Source organism: Lithobates pipiens, unplaced genomic scaffold (genome assembly GCF_037356315.1).
Source record: "Lithobates pipiens isolate NorthernLeopardFrog02 unplaced genomic scaffold, aLitPip1_a1.2 Scaffold_25, whole genome shotgun sequence".
NCBI lineage: Eukaryota > Metazoa > Chordata > Amphibia > Anura > Ranidae > Lithobates > Lithobates pipiens.
The window spans coordinates 26,136,480-26,163,582 of record NW_027507787.1 but is presented as its reverse complement, the minus strand read 5'-3'; the positions used below and the strand labels follow the sequence as shown (position 1 = coordinate 26,163,582).

The window sequence follows — 27,103 nt, the reverse complement described above, 5'->3', positions numbered from 1 at the left end:
TTGCTGGATGAGGAATCCCCCCAGCTTGCTGAGACCACACACACATGCTGTTTAGCTGGGACACTGAGCTGACTGAGAAGCAACATACTAAGGTATGTGCATTTACTCCTAGTGGAGACTTTAAGGCATGACAACATTTTTACTCATGGAAGAAAAACAAAACAAAAGAAAAAACGTAGGTGGACTTTTTACAGTTCCTAGGCTTCTTCCCTTACCTTTTCCTTGCTGCAGGATACTGCTCTAACAAACAGAGCTAAACTTCACCCATCACAGCAGACTGCGTTTATAGCACACCTTCAGGGACCGGGTCCCTTTTTGTTGGTGTTCCACTCCCCTGGACCTGTATTAGCACCCTGTCAGGAAAAGCTTTACGTAATGTAAGCATGACCCAAAAAGCCCTGGGTCCCAGGGTACAGCCCTGCAAAGAGGCGTTACAGGCAAAACCTTGTGCTTGGTATACAAGGCCCGGGTACAATCCACTTTCACCTCAGTGGCACTTTGGATGGATCTGGTCTGTGGAGGCTATTGAAATCCTGCATGGATCCCTCCTGGAGCACCTCAGAGGACATCTTCACTCGTAACCAACACCTTAGACACTGGCTTATACAGAGCGTGAACTTCCTGTATTGGGTATACCAGTGTCCATCACCTGAAGGTGCCTACATACCCACATAGTGATTACTATGGTGTTCTGTGTCCCATGACGTATGATAAAGAAATGCCTTTTTTATTAATAGATTTTCGATGATTTGTGCATTTTTCATGCACTGAAATGCAAACCCCAAATTAGAGTATATATAAAAGTGCTGCAAAGCAAGGACAATTAAGCCCACCTTAAAGTACATAAGAAAAGGCAATTTTAACTCACGTTAGGATGAATGGACCCCAAAGTAAACCTGTTTTGCTCATACTTACCCCTCCCTCTCCAGCTGCACAAACTTTCCTGCCTTCACTTTCAAACAATTTAATTTGACAACAGGGAGTGAAAATGACTATTCGATACCTCCATGTATGGAGAGCATATGACTTACATTCTTATCTCCCATATTTCAGCAGTGATACCTGGCTACTCGGGTACTCACATAAGTACAGTAAATGAGTCCTCAGCCCTGTGTAATCTTTAGCAGACAACAAAGCAAATAAAAGCAACTTGTGCGTAGTTCGGAAGGGTGAAATGTAAAGTGTTTGTAAAAACACATTGTGGGTTTGCTGATATCCCCTCTGGTTATTGACAAGGCTAAATACCTTTTCTCACACCCCTGCTGTGTGGTCACATGAACACTGCTCTCCTTCTCCAATTTAAGGAAAGCAACAGAAGGGGCTGAGATTCCCCTCAGACGTCAGCAGAGGGAAACAAACGTGACCGCACAGCAGCAGTGTAGGAAAATGTATTTAGCCTTGTCATTTAAAAATACAAAAAACACACTGTAGTTAATAACTGTACAAACCAGAGGGGATGCAAGTATATTTGCTGCATATTGCAGCAGAATATCAGCGGGGAAAGAGACCCAGAGAAGAGAAAGTGTGATGACTGAGGCCCGAAAACCAACCACGGTATCATGGCTCAGCAGCCATGATTACAGTGGTCAGCACAGACAGGAACAGGCAGGATCAGCCAGATATATTGCAACACAGCACAAGCACCCTGAGATATAGATCATGCCTTAAAATAAAAAATAAAAGTTAAGGGTTACAACCACTTAAACTGAGCCTGTCGCTCTGCTCTGCCAATCGCAGGTACACTAGAGATTGTAAACCCTTACATATGCAGTGGATATAAAAAGTCTACACACCCGTTTTGGATTTATTACAGTACTCAGTCTTTTTGGCTATGAATCTATCAGCATGGCATATTTTGACTTAGCAATATTTTCCCACTCTTTGCAAAAACAATCTGTCAGATCGAGAGGGCCTCTCCGGTGTATAGCTCTCTTCAGATCACCCCACAGATTTTCAATGGGATTCGGGTCTAGGAACCCGCCGGACCATTCCAAAACTGTAACCTTCTTACGGTGAAGCCATTCCTTTGTTGATTTGGATGCAGGCTTTGGGTCGTTGTCATGCTGAAAGATGAAGTTCCTTTTCATGTTCAGTTTTCTAGCAGAAGCCTTAAGGTTTTGTGCCAATATTGACTGGTATTTGGAACTGTTCATAATTCACTCTACCTAGACTAATGCCCTGTACATGCGGTCGGACTTTCCATTGGAAAATGTGTGATCGGACTGTGTTGTTGGAAATTCCGATCATGTGTGGGCTCTATCGGACATTTTCCGTTGGAATTTCCGACACACAAAAAGTTTGAGCTCTTGTTCTAAAAAAAAATTCCAACAACAAAATTCGATCGTTTAAATTCCGATCGTGTGTAGACAATTCCGACGCACAAAGTGCCACGCATGCTCAGAATAAAATTACAAGACGAAAGCTATTGGCTACCAGCCTCATTATAGTCCCGCCATATGTGTTGTACGCCACCTCGTTCTGAACAATCAGATTTTCGACAACTTTGTGCGACCGTGTGTATGCAAGACAAATTTGGGCCAAAATCTGTAGCAAAAAAATAAGATGAATTTTGTCGGAATGTCCAACCGTGCGTACAGGGCATAAAGCCCCTGTTCCTGCTGAAAAAAAAACCAGCTCCAAAGCATGATTCTGCCACCACCATGCTTCACTGTGGGTAAGGTGCTCTTTTGGGGATGTGCAGTGTTTTTGCACCATATCTTTTGGCATTATCTCCAAAAAGTTCAACCTTGGTTTAATCAGACCATAACACATTTTCCTAAATGCTGTTGAGAGACTTCAGATTTGTTTTTTTTGCAAAATGTAGGCAGGCTTGAATGTTTTTCTTCGTAAGAAAAGGATTCTGTCTTGCCACTCTAGCCCACAGCCCAGACATACGAAGAATACAAGAGATTGTTGTCACATGTACCACACACCCAGTACTTGCCAGATATCCCTGCAGCTCCTTTAATCTCTTCAGCCCCTGAATGATTTGCCCCCTTAATGACCAGGCCTTTTTTACGATATGGCACTGTCGCTTTAAATGACAATTGCGTTCATGCAACGCTGTACCCAAACAAAAAATGTATGTCTTTTTTAAAAAAAAATTTGGTCTTTATTTGTTTATAGCGCAAAAAATAAAAACTGCAGAGGTGATCAAATACCACCAAAAGAAAGCTTTTGTGGGGAAAAAAAATGATTTTTTGTACCGTAAAATCCTTTTCTCTGAAGTTCATTGATGGACACAGCTCCTTTAAATCTTGACCATAGGGTTATCACGCCACCTTCAGGAGAGGACTAGGCAGAACATGTAAAAACAGCAAGACTGCATAGCTCCGCCCAGGGAGCGGTCCCCCTGGCTATAACCCCTCACCCTGCTTCCTGCAGCTCAGTACGTCAACAAGCAGTACAACGTAAAATAGGAGGGGTGGGTGCTGTGTCAATGAAATTCAGAGAAAAGGATTTTACAGTGAGTACAAAAAGTCCTATTTACTCTTTCGTTCATTGACGGACACAGCTCCTTCAAATCTTGACCGTAGGGACGTCCCCAAGCAGTGTCAAAACGAGGGGTGGAAAACACAAAACATAATTTCACCCACAAACAGAGAAACGCCTCAACAGAGGAGCTGCCATCTGAAACTGCCGCACCAGAACTTGCGGCCAACATATGCATCAAAAATGCGTTTACAACAAATTGTAACTTTCTTTAAAAAGGAAAAATGTGTAAATTGCAATTTTACACAGCCGCCTGCAAAACTCTACGGCCAAAGCAAGCATCCGAAGATGCGCTTACATCAACTGTGTAGAATTTTGTGAAAGTGTGGACGACCAAGTCACCGCCTTACACACCTGGGAGACAGACGCTTGATGTCAGAAAGCCCAGGGAGGGCCCAAATGCCCTGGTGGAATGAGCCGTGAAAGGAAAGGGGGCACCTGCCCCTTCAGGGCGTAGGCCTGGACCACGATCTGTCTGATACACCGGGAAATGGCAGTCAACAAATTTTTGGACCAGTCACCAAAAAAAAAAAAAAAAACTGTCTGAATTCCGGAAGGGAGCTGTAGCAGACAGATATACCCTCAGAGCCCGGACCGCGTCCAGGGAATGGAGGGCCACCTCCTTAGGGTGTGTCGGTTTAGTAAACAGAGATGGTAACACAATGTCTTCATTGAGATGGAAGGCCAAAACCACCTTCGGCAGAAAAGAAGGTTGCGGATGCAACACCACCTTATCCTTATGGATAACCAGATAGGGCGACTTGCAAGACAAGGCCGCCAGCTCAGAAAGCCTCCTGGCAGATGTAATAGCAACCAGAAAGACCACTTTCTGAGAAAGTCAACAAGGGAATTTCCCTGATTTTCTCAAACGGCGGCTTCTGAAGCGCCAATAGCACCAGGTTCAGATCCCCCGGAGGCAAGGGTGGCCGCACCAGAGGGACTACATGCCAAACTCCTTACACAAAGGTGCTTACTAATGAGTGAGACGCCAGGGGTCGTTGGAAAAAAACAGCCACGGTTGATATCTGTCCCTTGATGGTGCTCAAGGCCAGCTTCTGGTCCACTCCTCGCTGTAAGAACAGCAGGATCCTGGTAACTGAATAGGTGCGTGGACACCACCCCATCTCCTCACACATGGAGATATAAGCCTTCCACGTACGATGGTATATCTTCCGAGAAGAAGACTTTTGTGCTCTCAGCATAGTGGAAATCACCGAGTCCGACAGACCTTGGTTCCTTAGCACCTGGCGTTCAACAGCCATGCCATTAAAAGCAGCAACAGTAAAGCAGGATGGAGTAACAGACCTTGTGATAGAAAGTCCTCTCGCATCGGCAACCACCAAGGAGCATCTGCCACCAGGCATACCAAGTCGGCATACCAAGGACGCAGAGGCCAATCTGGGGCAATCAGTAGTACTTGAATCCCCTCTGCCTCCACTCTGCGGAGCAGGCGTGGTAACAGTTTGAGCAGAGGGAAGGCGTAAATCAGCCGGTACTGCTCCCATGGAGTCACCAACGCATCTGACGTGTCCGCCCAAGGATCTCTTGTCCTGGACACGAACCTCCACACCTTTCGATTGAGCCGAGAGGCCAGAAGATACACATCTGGCATGCCCCACCAGAGGCAAAGAAAACTGAATACCTCCAAATGCAATGACCACTCTCCTGGGTCCAGCATCTGGCGACTTAGATAGTCCACCTGCCAGTTTTCTACTCTTGGGATGTATATGGCCGACAGGGCCGGTACGTGTCACTCTGCTCACCAAAGGCTGTGAGCGACCTCTTGTGCTGCAGCTGAGCTCCTTGTTCCTCCTTGATCGTTGACATATGCCACCGCTGTAGCGTTGTCCGACTGGATCCTGATCGGACGGCCTTTTAGTCTCGACCATGTGGAGAGGCCTAGCCTGATCGCTCGAAGCTCGAGTACATTGATCGGTAACTGGGATTCCTCCCTCGACCAGAGGCCCTGGGTCGACTGTACTCCCAGTACTCCACCCCAGCTGGACAGGCTGGCATCCATTGTGATCACCGTCCAATGAAAAGGCAGGAACGATTTCCCGGACCGAAAGGCTGGGGATCTCAGCCACCAGAGAAGAGAATCCCTGACCAACTGGCTCATCCAAATCTGCTGATCCAGGGATAACGGACATTTGTCCCATTTGGATAATGGCTTCTTCTGCAAGACTCTGGTGTGAAATTGGGCGTACGGTACCGCCTCAAAGAAGGCTACCATGAGGCCCAGGACTCGCATGCAGAAATGCAGCGACGAACACCTGTGGTTCCTCAACAGCTTTGCCGCGGAGACTCTGCAGCTTGTCTGAAGGGAGAACACTCTCGCTTCCACGGAAGTGCTCTTCCCACATGTGACATTCTTAATAATGTCATCCAGCGAGGTTCCAAATAGCTGCTCACCAAGGAAGGGCAAATCCGTCAAGGCTTTTTTAGATGCCTGGTCTGCGCATTTCCGCCCGATCAGGTGCCGCAGCACCACTGCTGATACTGATGCAGAGCAGAGGAAGTGTATCCAGGGCCGCATCACAGACATACTTAAGGCCGTGGAGGAGACGGCTGCTTCTCCAATTCACGGTGCAACAATTTCGCCCACTCAGTAAGGGTCTGTGACACTAATGCCCTGGCCAGTACTGGTCGTAGTGCTGACCACACTACTGTAAACATGAACCAGGCAACTGCCTTAGCCATCTTGTCAGTAGGGTCCTTAAATGCAGGAGCCCCTTCTACTGGGATTGTGGTTACTTTGTTTAACCTAGATACTGGGGGGTCCACAACCGGGGGGAGCCGACCATTTTTGAAGTAGGCTCTCCTCAAAGGGGTACCGCACCGCCATTCTTTTTGGAACTGAAAAGGTCCGTTGCGGGCTTCCCCATTCCTTGTATATGAACTTATCAAAATAAGTCAGATATGGAAACACCTTAGGTTTACAGGCTGGCTTACGAGACCCAAAAGGGGCTGCCACTTCAGCAGAGGATCCTGCTGCATCCTATATTTTCAGGGCATCACGCACAGCTGTGATAAGTGCTCCAACTAGCGCTTTTTCCTGCGCGGACCCGGAATCATCCTCACTGTCCGATCGGTCCTGGTCAGTGCCCTCTGACACATCAGAACATGGGCCGCCAGTCACTCTGGGGCCTGAGGCTGAATCAGAGCTCTGCCCTGAGGACGGGCAGGGGGGCCGTTCCTTACCCCCTTGTGCCCGCACACCGCCTCCAACCTGGCAACGAACGTTTCAAGGACCACCGACAAAGCGTCCAAAGGCACTGCACTGCTTGCAGGCGAGCTGGTTGCAATTACAGGGAGGTCTGGGGAAAAAACGCCAGCTTCTGATGCCATGCTGACCCACCCCATCTGCCACCCTTGGGGACTTAGGACAAGGTGCTCATCCCACCCTCCTAGCTGCTACAGACTGAGGGGTCCGTACCGCAGGACTCACCACCCTGACCGAGTACTGCGCCGTGCTGTCGCTGATAGCTGTGTCCTGTGTCAGTTCACAAATGTCCAGGAACAAAAACTGAGCTGTTCTGAGGCACAGGAACCAGCGCTGTGGAGAAAAACTGCGCTGAGGCTACAAGAAAATGGCAGCCGCGTGCCCTTGTATGGGAAAAAAATAAATAAAATCACAGGGAAAATGGCCGCTGACCATGCTTTTCACAGAGGCTAACAGAAAATGGCCGACAATAATGCTGTATACCAGGGATATGCAATTAGCGGACCTTCAGCTGCTGCAGAACTCCAATTCCCATGAGGCATAGCAAGACAGAGCCACAAGCATGACACCCAGTGGCAGAGGTATGGTGGGACTTGTAGTTCAGCAACAGCTGGAGGTCCGCTAATTGCATATCCCTGCTGTATACAAAGAATACACAGACAATGGCGGCATTCAGCGCTACGGCGGCAGCACATGCAGAGTCCACAGACACCAGCAGAGAGACAGAAGACAGAACCCGGGACACAGACAGCCAGCACAGCCCCCAATCAAGGGTCAGAGTCCCGCACTACAGCCCAGTCATCTAGCATCCCCCACAGAAGGGGGGGGGGGGGGAAACAGGGACAGGAAGAGAAGAAAGGGAGAAGAGGGAACCCCTAGTCAACCTCCCAGCGAATGCCCAGCTGCTCTGGCTGGGGAGACTACAAGGATCATATTATCCAGCCTGTCACCGTTGATAGTAGATCACAGGATCTTAAAATCTTGCGCAAAAGGCAAACATCCAGAAAAAAAATCCAGGACCGATGATCCCGCAGGGAGCCTAGGTCCTTCTTCACTAAGCAGGAAAAAACTGAGCTGCAGAAAGCAGGCTGAGGGGTTATTACCAGAGGGACCGCCCCCTGGGCGGTACTGTACAGTTCTGTTTTTCCACATGTATCGGCCGATATTTGCAGTTTTTTTATTAATCGGCATCGGCCGATTGTGCTGATAAAAAGGCAGATTTAGAACTACAGTGTGACTTGGAAATTACTTCTGTAATAGAAGTCAGTGTAAGTTGCCTGAGTCGTCATAGAAACGACTTTCCTCCTCTCTGGACAGTCTGCCAAGAAAAGAGCAAAAAGATACAATGTTTACACTTGAATGAATGAACTCATCTCTGTGTGTAAAGTTCTCAGTTTAACCATTTAAAGACTAAATCTTTTCTGACACTTGTTGCTTACAAGTAAAAATCCTGTATTTTCTGCCAGAAAATCACTTAGACCCCCCAAAAATTATATATATTTTTTTAGCAGAGATCCTAGGGAATAAAACAGGGGTTGTTGCAATTTTATGTCACACGGCATTTGCACAGAGGTCTTTCAAATGCATTTTTTGGGAAAAAAATACACTATTTAAAAAAAAAAAATAATTAAAAACAGTAAAGTTAGCCCATTTTTTTTTTCGTCCAAAAGTTTTGACTACCTGTTTTTATTTAATATATAGTTTTTTTTTTTTTTTTTAATCTAAATCATACAATGCCTTGCGAAAGTATTCGGCCCCCTTGAACTTTTCAACCTTTTGCCACATTTCAGGCTTCAAACAAAGATAAAAAAATGTTATTTTTTGTGAAGAATCACCAACAAGATTTTTGAAACTTTTTTTTAACTAATAAAAAAATAAGTGGGGCGTGCAAAATTATTCGGCCCCCTTGCGTTAATACTTTGTAGAGCCACCTTTTGCTGCGATTACAGCTGCAAGTCGCTTGGGGTATGTCTCTATCAGTTTTGCACATCGAGAGACTGAAATTCTTGCCCATTCTTCCTTGCAAAACAGCTCGAGCTCAGTGAGGTTGGATGGAGAGCGTTTGTGAACAGCAGTTTTCAGCTCTTTCCAGATTCTCGATTGGATTCAGGTCTGGACTTTGACTTGGCCATTCTAACACCTGGATACGTTTATTTGTGAACCATTCCTTTGTAGATTTTGCTGTATGTTTGGGATCATTGTCTTGTTGGAAGATAAATCTCCGTCCCAGTTTCAGGTCTTTTGCAGACTCCAACAGGTTTTCATCCAGAATGGTCCTGTATTTGGCTGCATCCATCTTCCCCTCAATTTTAACCATCTTCCCTGTCCCTGCTGAAGAAAAGCAGGACCAAACCATGATGCTGCCACCACCATGTTTGACAGTGGGGATGGTGTGTTGAGGGTGATGAGCTGTGTTGCTTTTACGCCAAACATATCGTTTTGCATTGTGGGCAAAAAGTTTGATTTTGGTTTCATCTGACCACAGCACCTTCTTCCACATGTTTGGTGTGTCTCTCAGGTGGCTTGTGGCAAACTTTAGATGAGACTTTTTATGGATATCTTTGAGAAATGGCTTTTTTCTTGCCACTCTTCCATAAAGGCCAGATTTGTGCAGTGCACGACTGATTGTTGTCCCATGGACAGACTCTCCCACCTCAGCTGTTGTTCTCAGCAGTTCATCCAGAGTGATCATGGGCCTCTTGGCTGAATCTCTGATCAGTCTTCTCCTTGTCGGAGCTGAAAGTTTAGAGGGACGGCCAGGTCTTGGTAGATTTGCAGTGGTCCGATACTCCTTCCATTTCAAAATGATCGCTTGCACAGTGCTCCTTGGGATGTTTAAAGCTTGGGAAATCTTTTTGTATCCAAATCCGGCTTTAAATTTCTCCACAACAGTATTACGGACCTGCCTGGTGTGTTCCTTGGTCTTCATGATGCTCTCTGCGCTTTCAACAGAACCCTGAGACTATCACAGAGCAGGTGCATTTATACAGAGACTTGATTACACACAGGTGGGTTCTATTTATCACCATCAGTCATTTAGGACAACATTGGATCATTCAGAGATCCTCGCTGAATTTCTGGAGTGAGTTTGCTGCACTGAAAGTAAAGGGGCCGAATAATTTTGCACGCACCACTTTTCAGTTTTTTATTTGCTTAAAAAGTTTAAATTATCCAATAGATTTCGTTCCACTTCACAATTGTGTCCCACTTGTTGGTGATTCTTCACTAAAATTAAAATTTTATATCTTTATGTTTGAAGCCTGAAATGTGGCAAAAGGTTGAAAAGTTCAAGGGGGCCGAATACTTTCGCAAGGCACTGTACATACAACTGATTGGAGGTTTGTTTTATTTAATAAATGTTTAAATGTGAGAAATTTTCTGTATCACGTATGAAGGCTGCTTTCACACTGGAGCGGGCAGGTGTTGATGGTAAAACGCTGCAAGTTTTAGCGGCTCTTTACCATCATTTTAGCGGTGCTATTTGGCTGCTAGTGGTGCACATAAAACCCAGCTAGCGGCCGAGGAAGAGGTTAAAAGCGCCCGTGAAGCACCGCTGCCAAATCGCATTGCATGCGCTTCGACAGTGGTGCCCATTCATATCAATGGGCAGGAGTGGTGGAGGAGCGGTATACACCACTCCAAACGTGCTACTTGCAGGACTTTTTTTTTTAAGATCTCGCCAGCTCATCGCCTCCGTGTGAAAGCACTCTGTCTTTCACACAGACTGCAGGGGAGCCATTTTGCAGGCACTTTACAGTCGCTATTTTTAGCCCAAAAGCGCCTGAAAAACACCCCAGTGGGAAAGGTGTGTTAGATTTTATGAGATGAAGGGGGATAAAAAAAATAAATAAATAAATAAACGGCCTAACATATCGGCCCAAAAAAATCGGCATCATATATCGGCCGCCATGATTTCTAAATATCGGCATCGGCCAGAGAAAAACCCATATCGGTCGACCTCTAATAGAAACCTGACATTTTAACAGGGGTGTGTAGACTTTATGTGCTCGAGCTGCTGCCCATTTTACATCTCAGAATGTAGAAACACTTTAAGGTATGATCAGCTTGTACTTGTTATTGATCTTGTGTAACATTTATCCCTTACCTTTTTCGCTCTGTTCTTTTTTCTTCTTTGCTTCGTCTTCTTCCGATCCTCTTTTAGTAATTCCTGGTCTAGAGGATCAAGACTCTCTTTGTATTGTTTATAAATTTCTCTGTATTTCAAAATATCAACCCTTGCAGCATCTATATATACCTGGTAATAAGAAAAAAGGAGCAATTATCAATTGTCTGCATATAGATATCTAATGAGCTTTGCATGTCATACAGAACAAAGCAAGAGCTTTGTACTGTATCGCATTAAGTGTGATGCAAGTCCTTGCAGAGGCCAAGAGATATACCCTGCCAGTTGTCTGCTGCCATTCTGGGCGCACCAACATCCAGCGCCAGCCATGGATTAACAAGCAGCCCAGGCATATAATGCCCACCAGCTTACACCTAAACAAACTTTTTTTTATTGCCAAAAGGAACAATGTTTATGTACCGACACCACGAGAGAGTACAGGTGACTGAGTGCCAGATGTGTATGGATGATAGTAAAGTTAAGCAATTATTTAAATAGGTCCATCTGAGGTTAGGCAGAGCACAGAGCTCATAATGCTCCAAAAATCATCTCAGACAAACCAGCATGAATATTCAGTCTGGACCAATCGATGTCACCGTGTGAAAACAAAAAAATCATAAATCAGTTTGAAAATAAGTACTGTTAGGCAACTATGCAGCAGGAGTAGACTATGGAACTTGGATTAACTTGGTATTAGCCAGTGGTAATTTTTGGCTTTGTCAGAGAGACCTACTACTTGTTATAGTATAGCTGTCGGAAGGGTCTGCTATAAACGAAACTCCCATATGCTGGTGTCTTAAGGTAAATAATAAACACAAGGATAGAATTTTGAAATCAGGAATTTCTGCTGAAATAAGTAAAGAATTCAAGGCAGGCTTGTAAAACATGTGTTCTGCAGAATTCAGAAAGTAGACAAAGCAATAGTTGAGAGGGAGATAGGAGACTGATCCTTCTTTCTTCCGGGGTCACTGAGGTACGTGAAAGCAATATGTAAAAGTTACTAATTCACTAAATCTACACTTAAGTGGTGTTATTTACTAAAAATATTACCACATTTCTTTAGCTAGTAGTAGTTGGTTACATTCAGCTGGGCTTTTTCTGTATGTTGATTTTCTGTAACGTTTCCAAGCCACTTCTTTAGTTCAAATGCGTGTAAGGAAGATAAACCAGCATTAACTGTCCAAAAACAGAGTTGGAGGTTTAAGAGTTTTGGAGCCACACTTATTAAAATACTTAATTCTATCCTCAATGTAAGGAAGTCGTCATAGGTGTCATTTCCTTAAGTTACATGGCTGAAGGTGTCAATTGTTTTCAAATCACTGGGGTAGAGATGTTTAAACTGCAATATATATGGAAGACAGATGGTATCAAAAGACTCTACCCCCTGTTCGGGGATGGCTGTTTCTGTTTGACCTAGATGGCCTCTTTCACGGCTCTTACGAACCAGTAGTCCTAAAAGCACATATCCCACATCGACAATTGGGGAGTCACATCAGACCCTTATCTGGTGAGATGATCACCTCCAAAAATACACATGTAATTTATATTAGCAAAATATTGAGGTAGATTAATTACAAGATTAAATATGAAGCTACTCCATAGGAGTACTAGCTTTTAAGGGTGTGTCAAAAATATTCACACCAGGGGTGCAATATATAATGAATGAAATAATGCATAGGGGTTTATTTACTAAAGCTGGAGAGAGTGCAACATCAGTCTCACTTCTGCATAGAAACCAATCAGCTTGCAGGTTTTATTGCCAAAGCTTAAATTGAACAAGCTATAGTTAGAAGCTGATTGTTTTCTATGCAAAAGCGAGACCGATTTTGCACTCACCAGCTTTAGAGAATAAATGCCATAATGTCAAATAAAACATGATCATGAACCAGTATTCCTCCAACACATTTCTCAGGTGAAACCTGTGTCTTCAGGACAAAGGAACAAGAGTACCTAGTTGATAAAAATCAACAAAGGTCCTCGTGGTATAGTTGTAAAAAGAGTAGATAGACAAAAACACCCCAAACATCAGAAAATGTCACATTGCTAAATCTCATTTGTGAATGGTATCCGTGCATCTCTCAATTTTCCATTCCAGCACAAAAAGGCACCCGACTTGCTGAGGGAAAAGGACCTCCAGACGAAGAACCCACATAGGAGTCTTTCCACCTATCTATTCTTTGTACAACTATACCAAAAAGACCAGTGCTGAATTTTATCAACTCAGGTTCCTTTGTCCAAAAGAAGCATGTTTCACTCGAGAAACGTGTTGATGAAGGGAATATTGGTTTAAGATCGTGTTCTTTGACATTATGCTTTATTTCATTATATATTGTACTTCTGGTATAATAGGATTTTTATAACAGCTTACCTGTAAAATCCTTTTCTTTGAAGTACATCACGGGACAGAGAGACATAGTACTTAATATGTGCGTTATAGGCCACCTTCAGGTGATGGACACAGACACGCCCTGAATTAAAAATTGCACTCCCTATATAACCCCTCCCACTGGTGGGACTACCTCAGTTTTTTGGACTGGTGTCTTTATTCAACCTAACTATGAAACCTAACGCCATTTTTACGATCTCTGCAAATAAAGATCTCCTGAGCCACAAGAATCACCTCCTTCCCTTCTTGCTTGATCCTGCGAGAAGGCGCGGAAGCAGCAGAACAGGAGGGAACACATAGATCAGTGAAAAACCGACCACACGTAAAAACGAAGGCATCTGTTTCGTATGTCATCTGATCCCTTGTCCTTGACACAAAGTTGTCGATCTTGTTGTTGAACCTGGACGCAAACAGATCAACATCCGGAACTCCCCATTTTTGGCATAGTGAAAGAAACATGTTGAGGTGAAGGGACCATTCTCCCGGGAACAATTGTTGGTGACTCAAGTAGTTAACAATGCCCTATCCCTGGAATGAAAATAGGAAAAGGAAATAGGATTTTTTGTACTCACCTTAAAATCCTTTTCTCTGTAGTTCACCGACTGACACATCTCCTTTCTTAGACCATTGGGTTGTCACACCACCTTCAGGAGAGGACTAGGCAGAACATGTTAACACGCTATAACAAAACCAGAACTTTATAGTTCCGCCCAAGGGGCGGTCCCTTAGGTAACAACCCCCTAGACAACAAGCAGTACAACTGAAAAAATAGGAGGGGAGGGTGCTTTGTCAGTGAGTGAACTAGAGAAAAGGATTTTACGGTGAGTACAAAAAATAGGATTTTTTGTACTCACCGTAAAATCCTTTTCTGTGTAATTCACAGATCGACACAGCTCCTCTCTTAGCCATTGGGTTGTTATGCCCTATTACTAGGAGATTCTAGGCATTAGTTGTAATACAACACTTTAAGTCCCTTTGGCAACAACCCTCCCACCCTGCCATGCAGTCATCAGTACATCAACAAGCAGTATAACGTAAAGATAAAAAGGAGGGGCGGGTGCTGTGTCTGTCAGTGAATTACAGAGAAAAGGATTTTACGGTGATTACAAAAAAATCCTATTTTCTCTTAGATTGACCGACACAGCTCCTCTCTTAGCCATTGGGACGTCCCCAAGCAGTGCCAAATGAGGGGTGGGAAAACAGTATAGAAAACTTCATCCACCATGGCAAGCGGGAACTAGTGAAACTACCCACAAAAAAACACAACAGTGCGTGAAAATCCACCACCAAACCAGGGTACCCTCAACAGGAGTGACTACCCACAACCGCACAAAAAAAACTGCTGAATGTAATGCAACAACACATTAACTTAACAGTAGTGTGTTTTTAACGAAAAACGGGAATATATTGCATATTCTATTGCAACTATACAGCCGCATGCAAAACTTTGCAGCCAAAACACGTCTACCTTGTAGAACTTGGTAAACGCGTGGACAGACGACCATGTCGCCGCCTTAAAGCGGAGGTCCACCCTAAAATGGACCTCCGCTCATCGGAATCCCCCCCCCCCCCCTCCGGCGCCACAATTGGCACCTTTCAGGGGGGTGCAGTTACCTGGATAATCCAGGTAACTGCACCCACTTCCGGGATAGCTGTCTGCGGAAAGGGGCGTAGATTACGCCCCTTTCCGCAACTGCCCGCCCCTTTGCGCAAGTGCCCCGCTGCCTGCTGGGAAACACACAGTTCCCAGAGGCAGCGGGGACCGTCCGGATTGCGCCGCGCGGCTCGCGCATGCGCAGTAGGGAACTGGGAAATGAAGCCGAAAGGCTCCATTTCCTGATTCCCATACCCAAGATGGCGGCGGCAGGACCCGACAGACGACCTAGCGATCGGCTTCGGGTGCCGACATCGCGGGCGCGCTGGACAGGTAAGTGTCACTATTTTAAAAGTCAGCAGCTGCAGTATTTGTAGCTGCTGGCTTTTAAAAAAAAAAAAAAAAAAACGCGGAGTCCCGGTGGACTCCTGCTTTAAACATCTGAGCGGTAGACCATTTCTGGTCTACTCCTTGCTAATAAACTGCAGGATCCTGGATATAGAAAAGGAGTGCGAATGCCATCCTTTTAACTCACACATGGAGATGTAAGCCTTCCAGGTTTTTGTGCTCTCAACATAGTTGGGATCACCGAGTCCAACAGACCCCGGTTCCTCAACACCTGGCTCTCAATAGCCATGCCGTTAAAGCCAGCGATGGTAAAGCAGTATGGAGAATCGGCCCTTGAGACAGGTCTTCTCACAACGGCAGTCACCAGACGCACCGGGTCTGCGTACCAAGGACACTGAGGCCAATCTGGAGCAACCAGTATTACTCCCCCTCAGCTTCCACCCTACGAAGCAGGCGTGGTAACAGTTTCAGTGGAGGAAAGGTGTAGATCAGCTGGTACTGATCTCACGGAGCCACCAGCGCGTCTGACCACGGATCTCTTGTCCGGGACACAAATCTTGGCACTTTTTGATTGAGACGGGAGGTCAGAAGATCCACTTCTGGTGTGTCCCACCGCAGGCACAGTAACCTGAATATCTCCGGATGCAACGTCAATTCTCCTGGGTCCAGCATCTGGCGACTCAGATAGTCCGCCTGCCAGTTCTCCACTCCCGGGATGTAAATGGCCGACAGGGCCAGTACGTGTTGCTCTGCCCACCGAAGTATTAAGCAACCTCCCGTGCAGCAGCTGAGCTTCTTGTTCCCCCTTGGTGATTGACGTATGCAACAGCCGTGGCATTGTCTGACTGGATCCTGATCGGACGCCCCTGAATTCTCATCGACCATGTGGAGAGGCACAGCCTGAACGCTCTCAATTCGAGCAGATTGAGCGGCGACTTGGATTCTTCCATCGACCAGAGGCCCTGAGCCGACTGAACCCCCATCACTCCACCCCAGCCAGATAGGATGGTGTCCGTTGTGATCACTGTCCACTTCAGAGGCAGGAACGACTTTCCGGACTGAATCACCGGGGACCTCAATCACCAGATCAGTGAGTCTCTGACTGACTGGCTCACCTGGATCTATCGATCCAGGGACAACTGAGATTTGTCCCATTTTGTCAAAATCTCCTTCTGCAGGACTCTGGTGTGGAACTGGGCATAAGGTACTGCCTCGAAGGAGGCTACCACGAGACCCAGGACTCGCATGCAAAAGTGGAGCGACGACCACTTGCGGTTCATAACCAGTTTCACCACGGATCTGAGAGTCTGCAGTTTATCTGAAGGGAGAAAAACTCTTGCTTCCATGGAGTCCAGCAGCAAGCCTAGGTACTCCAGAAGCTGGGTCGGTACAATCACTGACTTCTTTAGGTTCAACAGCCACCCAAATTCTTGCAGGGTATACATGGTGATCGCCACATCCTCCTCTAACTCTGAGGCGGAAGATGCCCTCAGGAGGAGATTGTCTAGGTATCCCACGATTGCGATGTCATGTTGCCGCAGCAACGCCAAAACTAGAGCCAATACCTTGGTAAAGACTCAGGGGGCTGATGCCAGACCAAAAGAAAGAGCCACAAACTGGTAGTAGGCTTCCCTGTCTGCAAACCGCAGAAACTTTTGATGCCGAAAGAAAATGGGTATGTGCAGGTACGCATCCTGGATGTCCAGGGACGTCAGAGAGTCCCCTTGATGGAGTGCAGCGACTACTGAGCGAACTGATTCCATTCTGAACCTCTGCACTTTTACAAAGTAATTGAGGGCTTTTAAGTCAAGATTGTAGTTCCCAAGAAGGAAGGGGTACGTCCAAACAGATTTGAGTAGAATCCCTGGAAACGTTCCATTTATTCTGGAACTGGTACAACCACCCTGCAACTCAGCAGGTCCCTTACTGCACCCAAGAGGGCTTCCCGGCGAGCCGGGGATATGGGTATACTGGAGGGGAAGTATCTGTTTGGCGGGCAAGAGAGAAACTCTTGTAGCCTGAGGTCGGATAACAGAGGACCACTGGGCTGCAAACTCCCGAAGGCGACCCCCCACCCGAGACATGGGTGGGGGCAAACCTTCATGTGGTAGCATTTTCATTCACAGGCTTGGTAGGTTTGCAGTTCCAGGGACGTTTTTTTGTCCGTCTGTGGTCATCCTATCAGGCCGGAGGGGTTTTGCCGAAGCTCCGGGCGAATGAAAAAGCAGTTTATGGGCGGAAAAAGAGGGCCCTTGCCTATGGCGTGGCTCCTTAGCCTTCCTGGCCTGTGGGAGTAAGGAAACTCTTACCACCGGTGGCATTTTTAAAAATGTCATCCAAAGAGGCACCAAAGAGCCGGTCGCCAAGGCAGGGAAGATCCGTCAGGGCTTTTTTGGATGCCTGGTCAGCAGACCAGCATTTTAGCCAAATTAGGCGCCTCAGCACCACAGCTGACACTGAAGCCCTGGATAACAGAGGGAGAGTATCCAAGGCCACGTCACAGACGTACTTAAGGCCTTGCACTAGTTGGTCTGCTAGTTCTGCGCAGACAGGAGAAGCCTGTTGCTCTCCCAATTCGGGGTGCAAAAGTTTTGCCCACTCAGTATCTGCTACACAAGTGGGGATGCCAGTACTGGTCGCACGGCTGACCCCACAACCGTAAACAAGGAACGAGGCACTGCCTTGGCCTTCTTGTCCATGGGATCCTTGAATGCAGGAGTCCCTTCAACCGGGATCGTGGTTACTTTTTTTTTTACCACCTCTGCGCCCACACACCGCCTCCATCTTAGCAACAAACGTATTAAAGGACCACCGACAAAGCGTCCAGAGGCACTGCACTGTATGCAGGCGAACCGGTTGCAATTGCCTGGATTTCGGGGGAAGAAACACCAGTTTCTGAAGCCATGTGATGGTCCCACCCTTCTAACTGCTGCAAGCCGAGGGGCCCCCACCGCAGGGCTCCCCACCCTGACGGAGTTCTGCGCTGTCCAGCTAGGTGTTCCTGTGTCCTGTGTCAGCTCCCAGATGCTTATGAGAGAAAAGACCGCTGTGCTGAGCCCCACTGTACAGCGCTGAACATGAAAACATGTTCAGGCTTTAACAAAATGGCCGCCAAGCGTCCAGTATAAAGCACATAATCACAGGGAAAATGGCCGCCGGACTACAGTAAAATGAGGTCAGAGCATGCTGCTCCCTGGTCACACCAAAAATGGCCGCTGAACACTGTATGCAATGAGGGACAGTGAAAACAGGCAGAGAAAAATCACTACAGCGATCAGCAGAAATAGCCTCTAGACACCCAGGGGAGAGACCTACAGACATCAAGGGCACAGCTACTCAGCGCAATCTCCACCCCAGGTGAGAGCCCCTGTCTATGGCACACACACCGCTCAGCAGCCCATGCAGCATCCCCCACAGGGAAGGGGGGAGGGAAGATAGGGACAGGAAGAGAAGAGAGGGAGGTGAGGGACCCCCGGATTGACCTCCCAGGGAATGCCCAGCTGCTCAGCCCCATCGAAGCCGGGAGAGCTGTACTTACCAGTCCTGACGAGCTGGGGAACATTCCATCACAGACCCACTCTCCGATCAGTACGGGGTGGCTGCTGGCCTGGCACACTGCGATGCAGACAGTAGCCCAGTCATATGTGTTCCCTGGGGCATTACGTCCACCAGCCACCATTGGAGCTGGGGGGCATGTCTTGGTCAACCCAGAGCGGAGTTCTGGTCTGCACACGCTCACTGGCCAGGCTGGGGAGACTACAAGCATAAGGGTATCTAGCTTGTCACCCAGTCGGCTGTTGATAGCAGATCACAGGATCTTAATCTTGCACAAAAGGCAAACTTCTGCAGAAAAAATCCACGGACCGATGGGCCAGCAGGGTTCCGAGGTCCTTCTCCTTCACTAGGTACTTCACTGCCTAGTCCTCTCCTGAAGGTGGCGTAACAACCCGATGGTCTAAGAAAGGAGCTGTGTCAGTCGGTGAAGGTAAGAGAAATTTTGTTTTCCCAAGACAGCATACGATTCCCCTCTCTTTGGGCTGCATGACTTTTCGTGCCCCCTTTGTGATTGATATAGGCCACAGCTGTGGCATTGTCAGATTGGATCCTGACAGGACAATTCCGAACCAATTGAGGCTCTGACGCAGTTTGGGGGATAAACACATTGGGAAGTCCAGAGCTTGGACCTTCTTGTTCCAAGTTGACAGGATACTGTTTTTCAGCAGTCTTTAATGAAACATAAACGGCTTTGAAAGAAGCCACCATATTTCCCAACAATTTCATGCAATTCGAATTTCATGCAAGTCGAATAGAAGGATTCTTTTTTGTTTGATCAACTGAATCAGTTCCCTTATGGAACTTATCCTTTCCTGGGGCAAAAACATCCTCTTCTGAGCTGTATCTATGATCAGCACCAAGTACTGCAATCTCCTTGATGGTTTTAAGGAGGATTTTTCTAGGTTGAGAATCCAATCTAGGTATTTCAGGTAGCCGACTGTGGTGAACAAACTTTGGTTTTAAGCGGGCTACTGATTGATTTAGATAGTCTAAGTAGGCTAGCAGCGTTATACCTTGAGTCCCTAACCTGGTTAAAGGAGGAGCCAGGACCTTTGTAAGCATTTGAGGTGCAGTAGCTAGACCGAAGGCAGAGCTACAAACCGGAAATTAAGATTTTCTACCTTGAAGCGTAGAAATTTCTGGTGAGTGGGGAAAATCGGCACATGGAGAAAAGCATCCTTGATGTCGATTGACGCCAGAAGTTCTCCCCCTTGTAGGATGGAGACTATTGATCGGATTGACTCCATGCGAAAAGAACGGTATTCTAAAACCGGTTTAGATGTTTGAGATCTAAAATGGGTCTGACATCCCCGGTTTTGGAACCGTGAAAAGTTTTGAATAAAAGCCCTAATCCTTGCTCTTCCAAGGAGACCACCACTAGCGCTGTTTAAGACAAGGGATAATCCAAAGCTAGGAGAGACTTCTTTTTCACTGGATCTCTGGGAACGTTTGATCTGAGAAAATGAGATGGGAACCCTCTGAACTCTAGTTTGTAGAGTTCCGAGGTAGTGTTCCTGCCAGACCCCTGAAAATTGTAGAAGCCTTCCCCCCACTCAAGCGAGCAGGGGTGCCCCTTCATAAAGAGGCTTTAGTATTTTGTTTTGCGAGTTTCCTCCCCCAGGTCCTCTTTTGGCACTGCAACTAACCCTGAGGTTTACCTCTTGAAGTTGACGGTGGAGGCCATCATGACTGCCTGGAGGCTGATGCCCCTGGCACCGAAGAAGCACGTTTTAAAAGAAAAAAAAATGCTTAAATTTTTTGTAACCAGTAAAAGGGAACTTTTCCCATTAGAAAAGTTCTTTGGATATACCTATCCAGGTTGTCCCCAAATAACCGTTCACCATGAAATTGGAAACTGGCCAAGAGCTTTTGCATGGTGCTTTGGCTGTTCAATTTTTCAACCATAGGATTATATGCACATGTACCAGCCCTAGCATGAGCCGTGAGGCCTGGAGAATAGAATCTTTCATAGCGTCTACTGTAAAACACAGCGCTTCTGATATCCCGGCCAAACCCTGGGCCTGCTGATCAGGAATAATCCTGAGTACCGTATATACTCGAGTATAGGCCGACCCGAATATAAGCCGAGGCCCCCAATTTACCCCCAAAAAAACTGGCAAACTTATTGACTCGTGTATAAGCCGAGGGTAAGACATGCCTGTCCATCCCTGTGTGTGTGTCCGTCCATCCCTGTGTGTCCGTCCATCCCTGTGTGTCCGTCCATCCCTGTGTGTCCGTCCATCCATCCCTGTGTGTGTGTGTGTCCATCCATCCATCCATCCCTGTGTGTGTGTGTCTCCATCCATCCATCCATCCATCCCTGTGTGTGTGTGTCTCCATCCATCCATCCATCCCTGTGTGTGTGTGTATCCATCCGTGTGTGTGTGTGTGTGTGTGTGTGTGTGTGTGTGTGTGTCCAGCCTACCTGTGTCCCGAGCCTTTGTCCCGAGCCTCCGTCCCGTGCCTTGCCTCCTTGCCTCCGTGCCTCGCCGCCGTGCCTTGCCTCCGTCCCGTCCCGTCCCGTGCCGTGCCTTGCCTTGCCTCCGTCCCGTGCCCTCTTCGTCGGCGCCTCGGCGGCCATTGTAAAATTCAAAAGCTGCGCCGCCGCCTTCGCCTGTGATAGGCGGAACACTGAATTTCCCAGCAGCCTGTGTTCCGCCTATCACGTACATCGTATCATCCTCGTCCGTAGTACGAGGATGATACGATGTCCGTGATAGGCGGAACACAGGCTGCTGGGAAATTCAGTGTTCCGCCTATCACAGGCGAAGGCGGAGCCGGAGGCGCGGCTTTTGAATTATAGAATGGCCGCTGTCTGTCTGCTCGACACGCTGATCGAGCGGGCAGACAGCGATGACTCGAGTATAAGCCGAGGGGGGCACTTTCAGCCTCAAAAAAGAGGCTGAAAATCTCGGCTTATACTCGAGTATATACGGTACCTCCATAAACTGGTCCTTTAAGGACTGAAATACTCTGATCGCTGCCAGCGCAGGCTGAACCTGCGAGCAAAATATAGCTTTTAAAAAGGAATTCCAACTTCTTATTTGTTGGAACCTTTAGCATATGAGCATTGCCTACTGGACAAGTCAGATACAGAGGATATAGCAGCGTCAACTGCTGGAAATCCCATTTCTTATAGAACTTTTCCTCCATAGGAAAAAGTATTGAAAACTTTTTTGGAGGAAAAAACTGTTTATCTGGCTATTCCCAACAGAATACATAAGCTTTTTTAGCCATAAATGGATAAAAAAAGCATGAACAGATTGAGGAGGCTTTAGTGAACCCAAACCAGAAGTGGGCTCATCGATTGACTGCGCTTATTGGCAGTCGAAATGTGGAGTGTACCAATTCAGTGAGAGACTGTACCAACAACCTTTCCTGCGAACCTGATCCTTTATTGTAAGGTACTTCGGACATCAGTCTCTTCCTGGTCCCTTGAGAGAAATTCGTCATCTTTCGCCCCTTGTTCCTCAGCATGAGGGTCCTGTGCAATGGACGGGGACCTGTTCTGCTTAGTCCCACTCTGGAAGCAATTAAAGCATCAATAAATAATAAATAAATTGCGGCGCTCACCATAAAAGAATAACTAATCAATAGTACACTAAAAAATATAAATAGAAAGTGCAATAAGTGTGAATCACCTCACAAAGTGCAAATAGTGCAATTAAATAAATGCAATTCAAGTAATTGCTGCGATAATATATGTGCTCATATAATAAATATATGTCCAAAATGCAAAATCCGAGAACATAAAAAATGTGCAAAAAACAATTTTAAAAGACACAGTAAATATATAAATCATAAATGTTCATAAATTCCCATTCATGCAGATGCTTTGTGAGCTATAAACAAAGTCCATGCATAAAAGTGCCTTCCACGGTGTGTACTGATCCAGTGAATCAATTCAGTGCCAAGCCAGTGCACCACCTGTTTCCCCCAGCCTCTCACCTCCAATACTTGATAAAGAAGCACAATTTAAAAGCCAGAGCTATTTCCTCCACAATCATCCAGTGGCTAGTATCCAGCTGACTTTTTCTTTCCCAGGTTCTCCACCTCTCACATAAGTAAAGAACAGAAGGACAAGGGGGCTCTCATGTGTAGTATCCAGATGAAACGACTTTAATAACAAACAATAGTAACTTACAGTTCAGTAAAAGACAGCGAATAGATGTAGTAACAATCCGAACTTCCGGTCTCGGCCGCGACCGGAAGTAACAAGTCCAATACCACAGCTCCTTCCCTGACGCGTTGCGTCACGATCACATGACTTTTTCAAAGGGTAATGGGAGTGTGGTAAGTACGGAGCTATTTATTCGATCAGCGCCGTCGCCATGGTAATCACGGCGGCGCCGTCGCAGGTCAATGACGAATGACCATCTTAATACTAATAGATAATAATAATATCTTATTCTAAACAACATTCGACATTGCAACAAATTAAATTTAATCATATTCTAGACATTTCAGATTACTAAATAACACATTTAAAAAAAATGACATCTAGTGTTAAAATTATAGATCATATTATCTCCCATATACTATTAAATGGAGAGTGACATCTTGTGGTTAAATTCCGAATTTCACTTTTTATATAATTCTACATGGAAAAAATTCCAATCCATATAGACATTTAAATAAAATTTGCTAAAATACATGTATATAAAAAGGATACTAAAAAATCTATAATAATTCTCCTTTAATATATAAAAATATAAAAAATATATATATAAAATATAATTAAAAAATATTGTCAAAGACGGGTTATCAAAAAGAAAAATCATCAAAAAAGAAGAAGAAATAATTCGGAAGCACCACCCCATTTTTTTCCTTTCTATTACCATCATCGCTTACATGGGTGTCTCCTTATAAATGTTTACCGAAAAAAATATATATATAAAAAAATATATATACGCAGACTTAAAATATGAATGAAGCCATACAGTATCATCTACAAATACTAAAAATATATAAAATATTAAGTATATAGTACAAAAACTAAAACCGAAAACAGAAATAGTTATTAAAAATTAGAAATAAAACAATTGAGATCAAACTCAACATTATGGCCTAACGGAGTCAACGTGCGGAGCTCGTGTATCCAGCGGGATTCAGCCTGACTGATTTTGATGACTTTATTGTCGCCCCTCCAATGTGGTTTATACTTCTGAATGCCACATATAATTAGTGATGAGGGGTCTTTTTGGTGGAACTTAGCATAGTGTCTAGACAAGCTATGTTTGTCGAAACCTTTTTTGATGTTCTGGACGTGTTCTCTGAGTCTTTTCCATAGCTGTCTCTTTGTCCTTCCCACATATTGAATGTGACATGGACATTCCAAAACATAAATTACCCCTTCACTATAACAGGTGATTAAGTCATCTATCTTATATTCTTTTTGTGTTACTGTAGAGATGAATGATTTCTTTTTTTGTTTTTCATTTACATGCCTACATGCGTAGCACCTTTTACATGGATAAAAACCTTTACCTTCAAAAAAAGAGAAAGGTTTTTTGGGGGGATCAAGGACATTTTTTGCCAAATTGTCCCTCAATGTAGGAGATCTTCTATATACAAACTTGGGCATTTCAGGTAAGATATTTCGGAGATGTCTATCTGTTCTGATAATCTCCCAATGTTTTCTTATGATTTTTTCTATTTGTTTATACTGGATATTGTAATCCATGACTATGGGTATTAGATCTTGTTTTTCTGATTTGGTGACATTATCTTGTATTAATTTTTCTCTATCAAGTAGTGCCACACTTTTTATTTGGTCCTCGATGAAGTCAGTGTGATACCCCTTCTGGATAAATCTGTCCCCAATTAATTTTGCCTGTGTAAGGAACATTGATTCATTGGTACAGTTCCGTCTTAGCCTAATCATCTGTCCCCTAGGTATATTATCAAGCCATCTCCGATGATGGCAACTGTCCATGGGTAAATAGCTATTTCTGTCCACTATTTTAAAATGGGTACAAGTATTTATTTTATTGTCTTCTTTCTCAATCACCAAATCTAAAAAATTAACTTTCTTTTCACTGACCTCCCATGTTAGTCTAATATTTTTCTCATTCGTATTTAAATTAAAACAAAAATCATTAAGGATCTCTCTCTCCCCTGACCAAATTAGAATGATATCATCTATATATCTTTTATATAGTACAACTTGTTTAGGCAGATTTCTATATAGCGTTTCCTCTTCCCACTGGGCCATAAATAAATTGGCTACGCTCGGTGCGTATTTAGCTCCCATAGCGATACCGCATATTTGTTTAAAATAACAATTGTTAAACCAGAAGTAGTTTGACTCCAATCCAAAACGCAAGCAATCAATAATAAATTTTCTTTGTTTGCATTTAAGATTACTAAAATTTCTAAGACCCCATTTAGTGGCTTCTATTGCCTGCTCGTGGTTAATAATAGTATATAAAGAATTTACATCAGCGGTAACTAAATAAATAGGGCCATTATCTAATCTGATTTCATTTAGTAATTGAATAAGATGTTTCGTATCTCTCAGAAACGCTTTGGTCTCCTTTACAATGGGCTGTAGAAAGAAATCAATATATTCTCCTAGTCTGGAACAGACCGAATTGATGCCATTCACTATGGGCCTACCAGGTGGCTTTGTATCGTTTTTGTGAATCTTCGGAATGGTGTAAATGACCGGCACCCTACAAGTGTTGGGCACTAAGTATTTCGCTTCTTTCTTATTCAATAGACATTTATCAAGGCCTTTCTGTATAATTTTGGACAGATCCTTTTTATATCGTAGGGTGGGGTTACTAAGCAACTTTAGGTATGTAGTCTCATCTCCTAACTGTCTATACAGTTCTTCATTATAGTCATCTTTGGACTGTATCACAATAGCCCCACCCTTGTCCGCTTGTCTTATAACAATGTCCTTTCTGGATTCAAGTTGTTTAATACCTTTCCGAATGTCCACAGGATCATATACTTTCTTGATTTTCAATTCTTGTATATCGTTTAGAACCATTCTCTTGAATACTTCAATATGCCCATCATTTACCACTGATGGATTAAAAAGGGATTTGTTTCGTAGATACGAATATTGTGTGCCGTTCTGCTCTGGAAGTTTCGTACCTCTTCCAAGTGCTGAGTCAGTCAGCATGTATTTCTTTATATTCATGCTCCTGATAAATTTATTAATATCTACATAGGTATTAAACCTGTTCCAATTTCTTTTTGGAGCAAATTTTAACCCCTTATCCAACACTTTAATCTCTTCTTTTGTCAAAACGGCTCCACTAAGGTTAATAATACCCTCTCCTATCGTTCTCTTTTTCTTTTGTTTTTTGACTCCGGATCTACAACCTCTTCTCGTTTTTCGTTTTTGCCGTTTCTTCTGTCCTGTTTCTCTGGAGATCTCTTGGGAGTTTTGTTTACTTGTGGGGCCTCTTTTTCCTGATTTTTCTGATATTCTTGTTTCCTGGGGCTCCTGTTTTCCCTGGATATCGGAGGGTAACGATCTGGTCTCCATGGAGTCACATCTTGATCGTGATATCGAGGGGGATCCCACCGACGTTGATCTAAAAAATGATGATATGGGGTCTTTTCATAATTGTATCTTTGAGACTGATGATATTGACGTGTGGGGGTTCTATTATCTTCATAACGTCTTTCATCATTGTATTTGCTCAATTGTTCGTATCTATTGTGAACCTCATCATTTTTTAGATCAACGTCGGTGGGATCCCCCTCGATATCACGATCAAGATGTGACTCCATGGAGACCAGATCGTTACCCTCCGATATCCAGGGAAAACAGGAGCCCCAGGAAACAAGAATATCAGAAAAATCAGGAAAAAGAGGCCCCACAAGTAAACAAAACTCCCAAGAGATCTCCAGAGAAACAGGACAGAAGAAACGGCAAAAACGAAAAACGAGAAGAGGTTGTAGATCCGGAGTCAAAAAACAAAAGAAAAAGAGAACGATAGGAGAGGGTATTATTAACCTTAGTGGAGCCGTTTTGACAAAAGAAGAGATTAAAGTGTTGGATAAGGGGTTAAAATTTGCTCCAAAAAGAAATTGGAACAGGTTTAATACCTATGTAGATATTAATAAATTTATCAGGAGCATGAATATAAAGAAATACATGCTGACTGACTCAGCACTTGGAAGAGGTACGAAACTTCCAGAGCAGAACGGCACACAATATTCGTATCTACGAAACAAATCCCTTTTTAATCCATCAGTGGTAAATGATGGGCATATTGAAGTATTCAAGAGAATGGTTCTAAACGATATACAAGAATTGAAAATCAAGAAAGTATATGATCCTGTGGACATTCGGAAAGGTATTAAACAACTTGAATCCAGAAAGGACATTGTTATAAGACAAGCGGACAAGGGTGGGGCTAT

The 27,103-nt window shown here is 44.8% G+C and overlaps 1 protein-coding gene across 1 annotated transcript in view; it reads right to left on the bottom strand.

The window, feature by feature from the left end:
- The window catches only part of TFAM (transcription factor A, mitochondrial), a 102,829-nt gene that overhangs the window by 30,645 nt on the left and 45,081 nt on the right, over positions 1 to 27,103 (bottom strand). Inside the window, exon 4 of the mRNA XM_077454165.1 lies at positions 10,821 to 10,970. Within this exon, the coding sequence (XP_077310291.1) occupies positions 10,821 to 10,970 (150 nt within the window). The remainder of the gene's footprint in view (positions 1 to 10,820; positions 10,971 to 27,103) is intronic.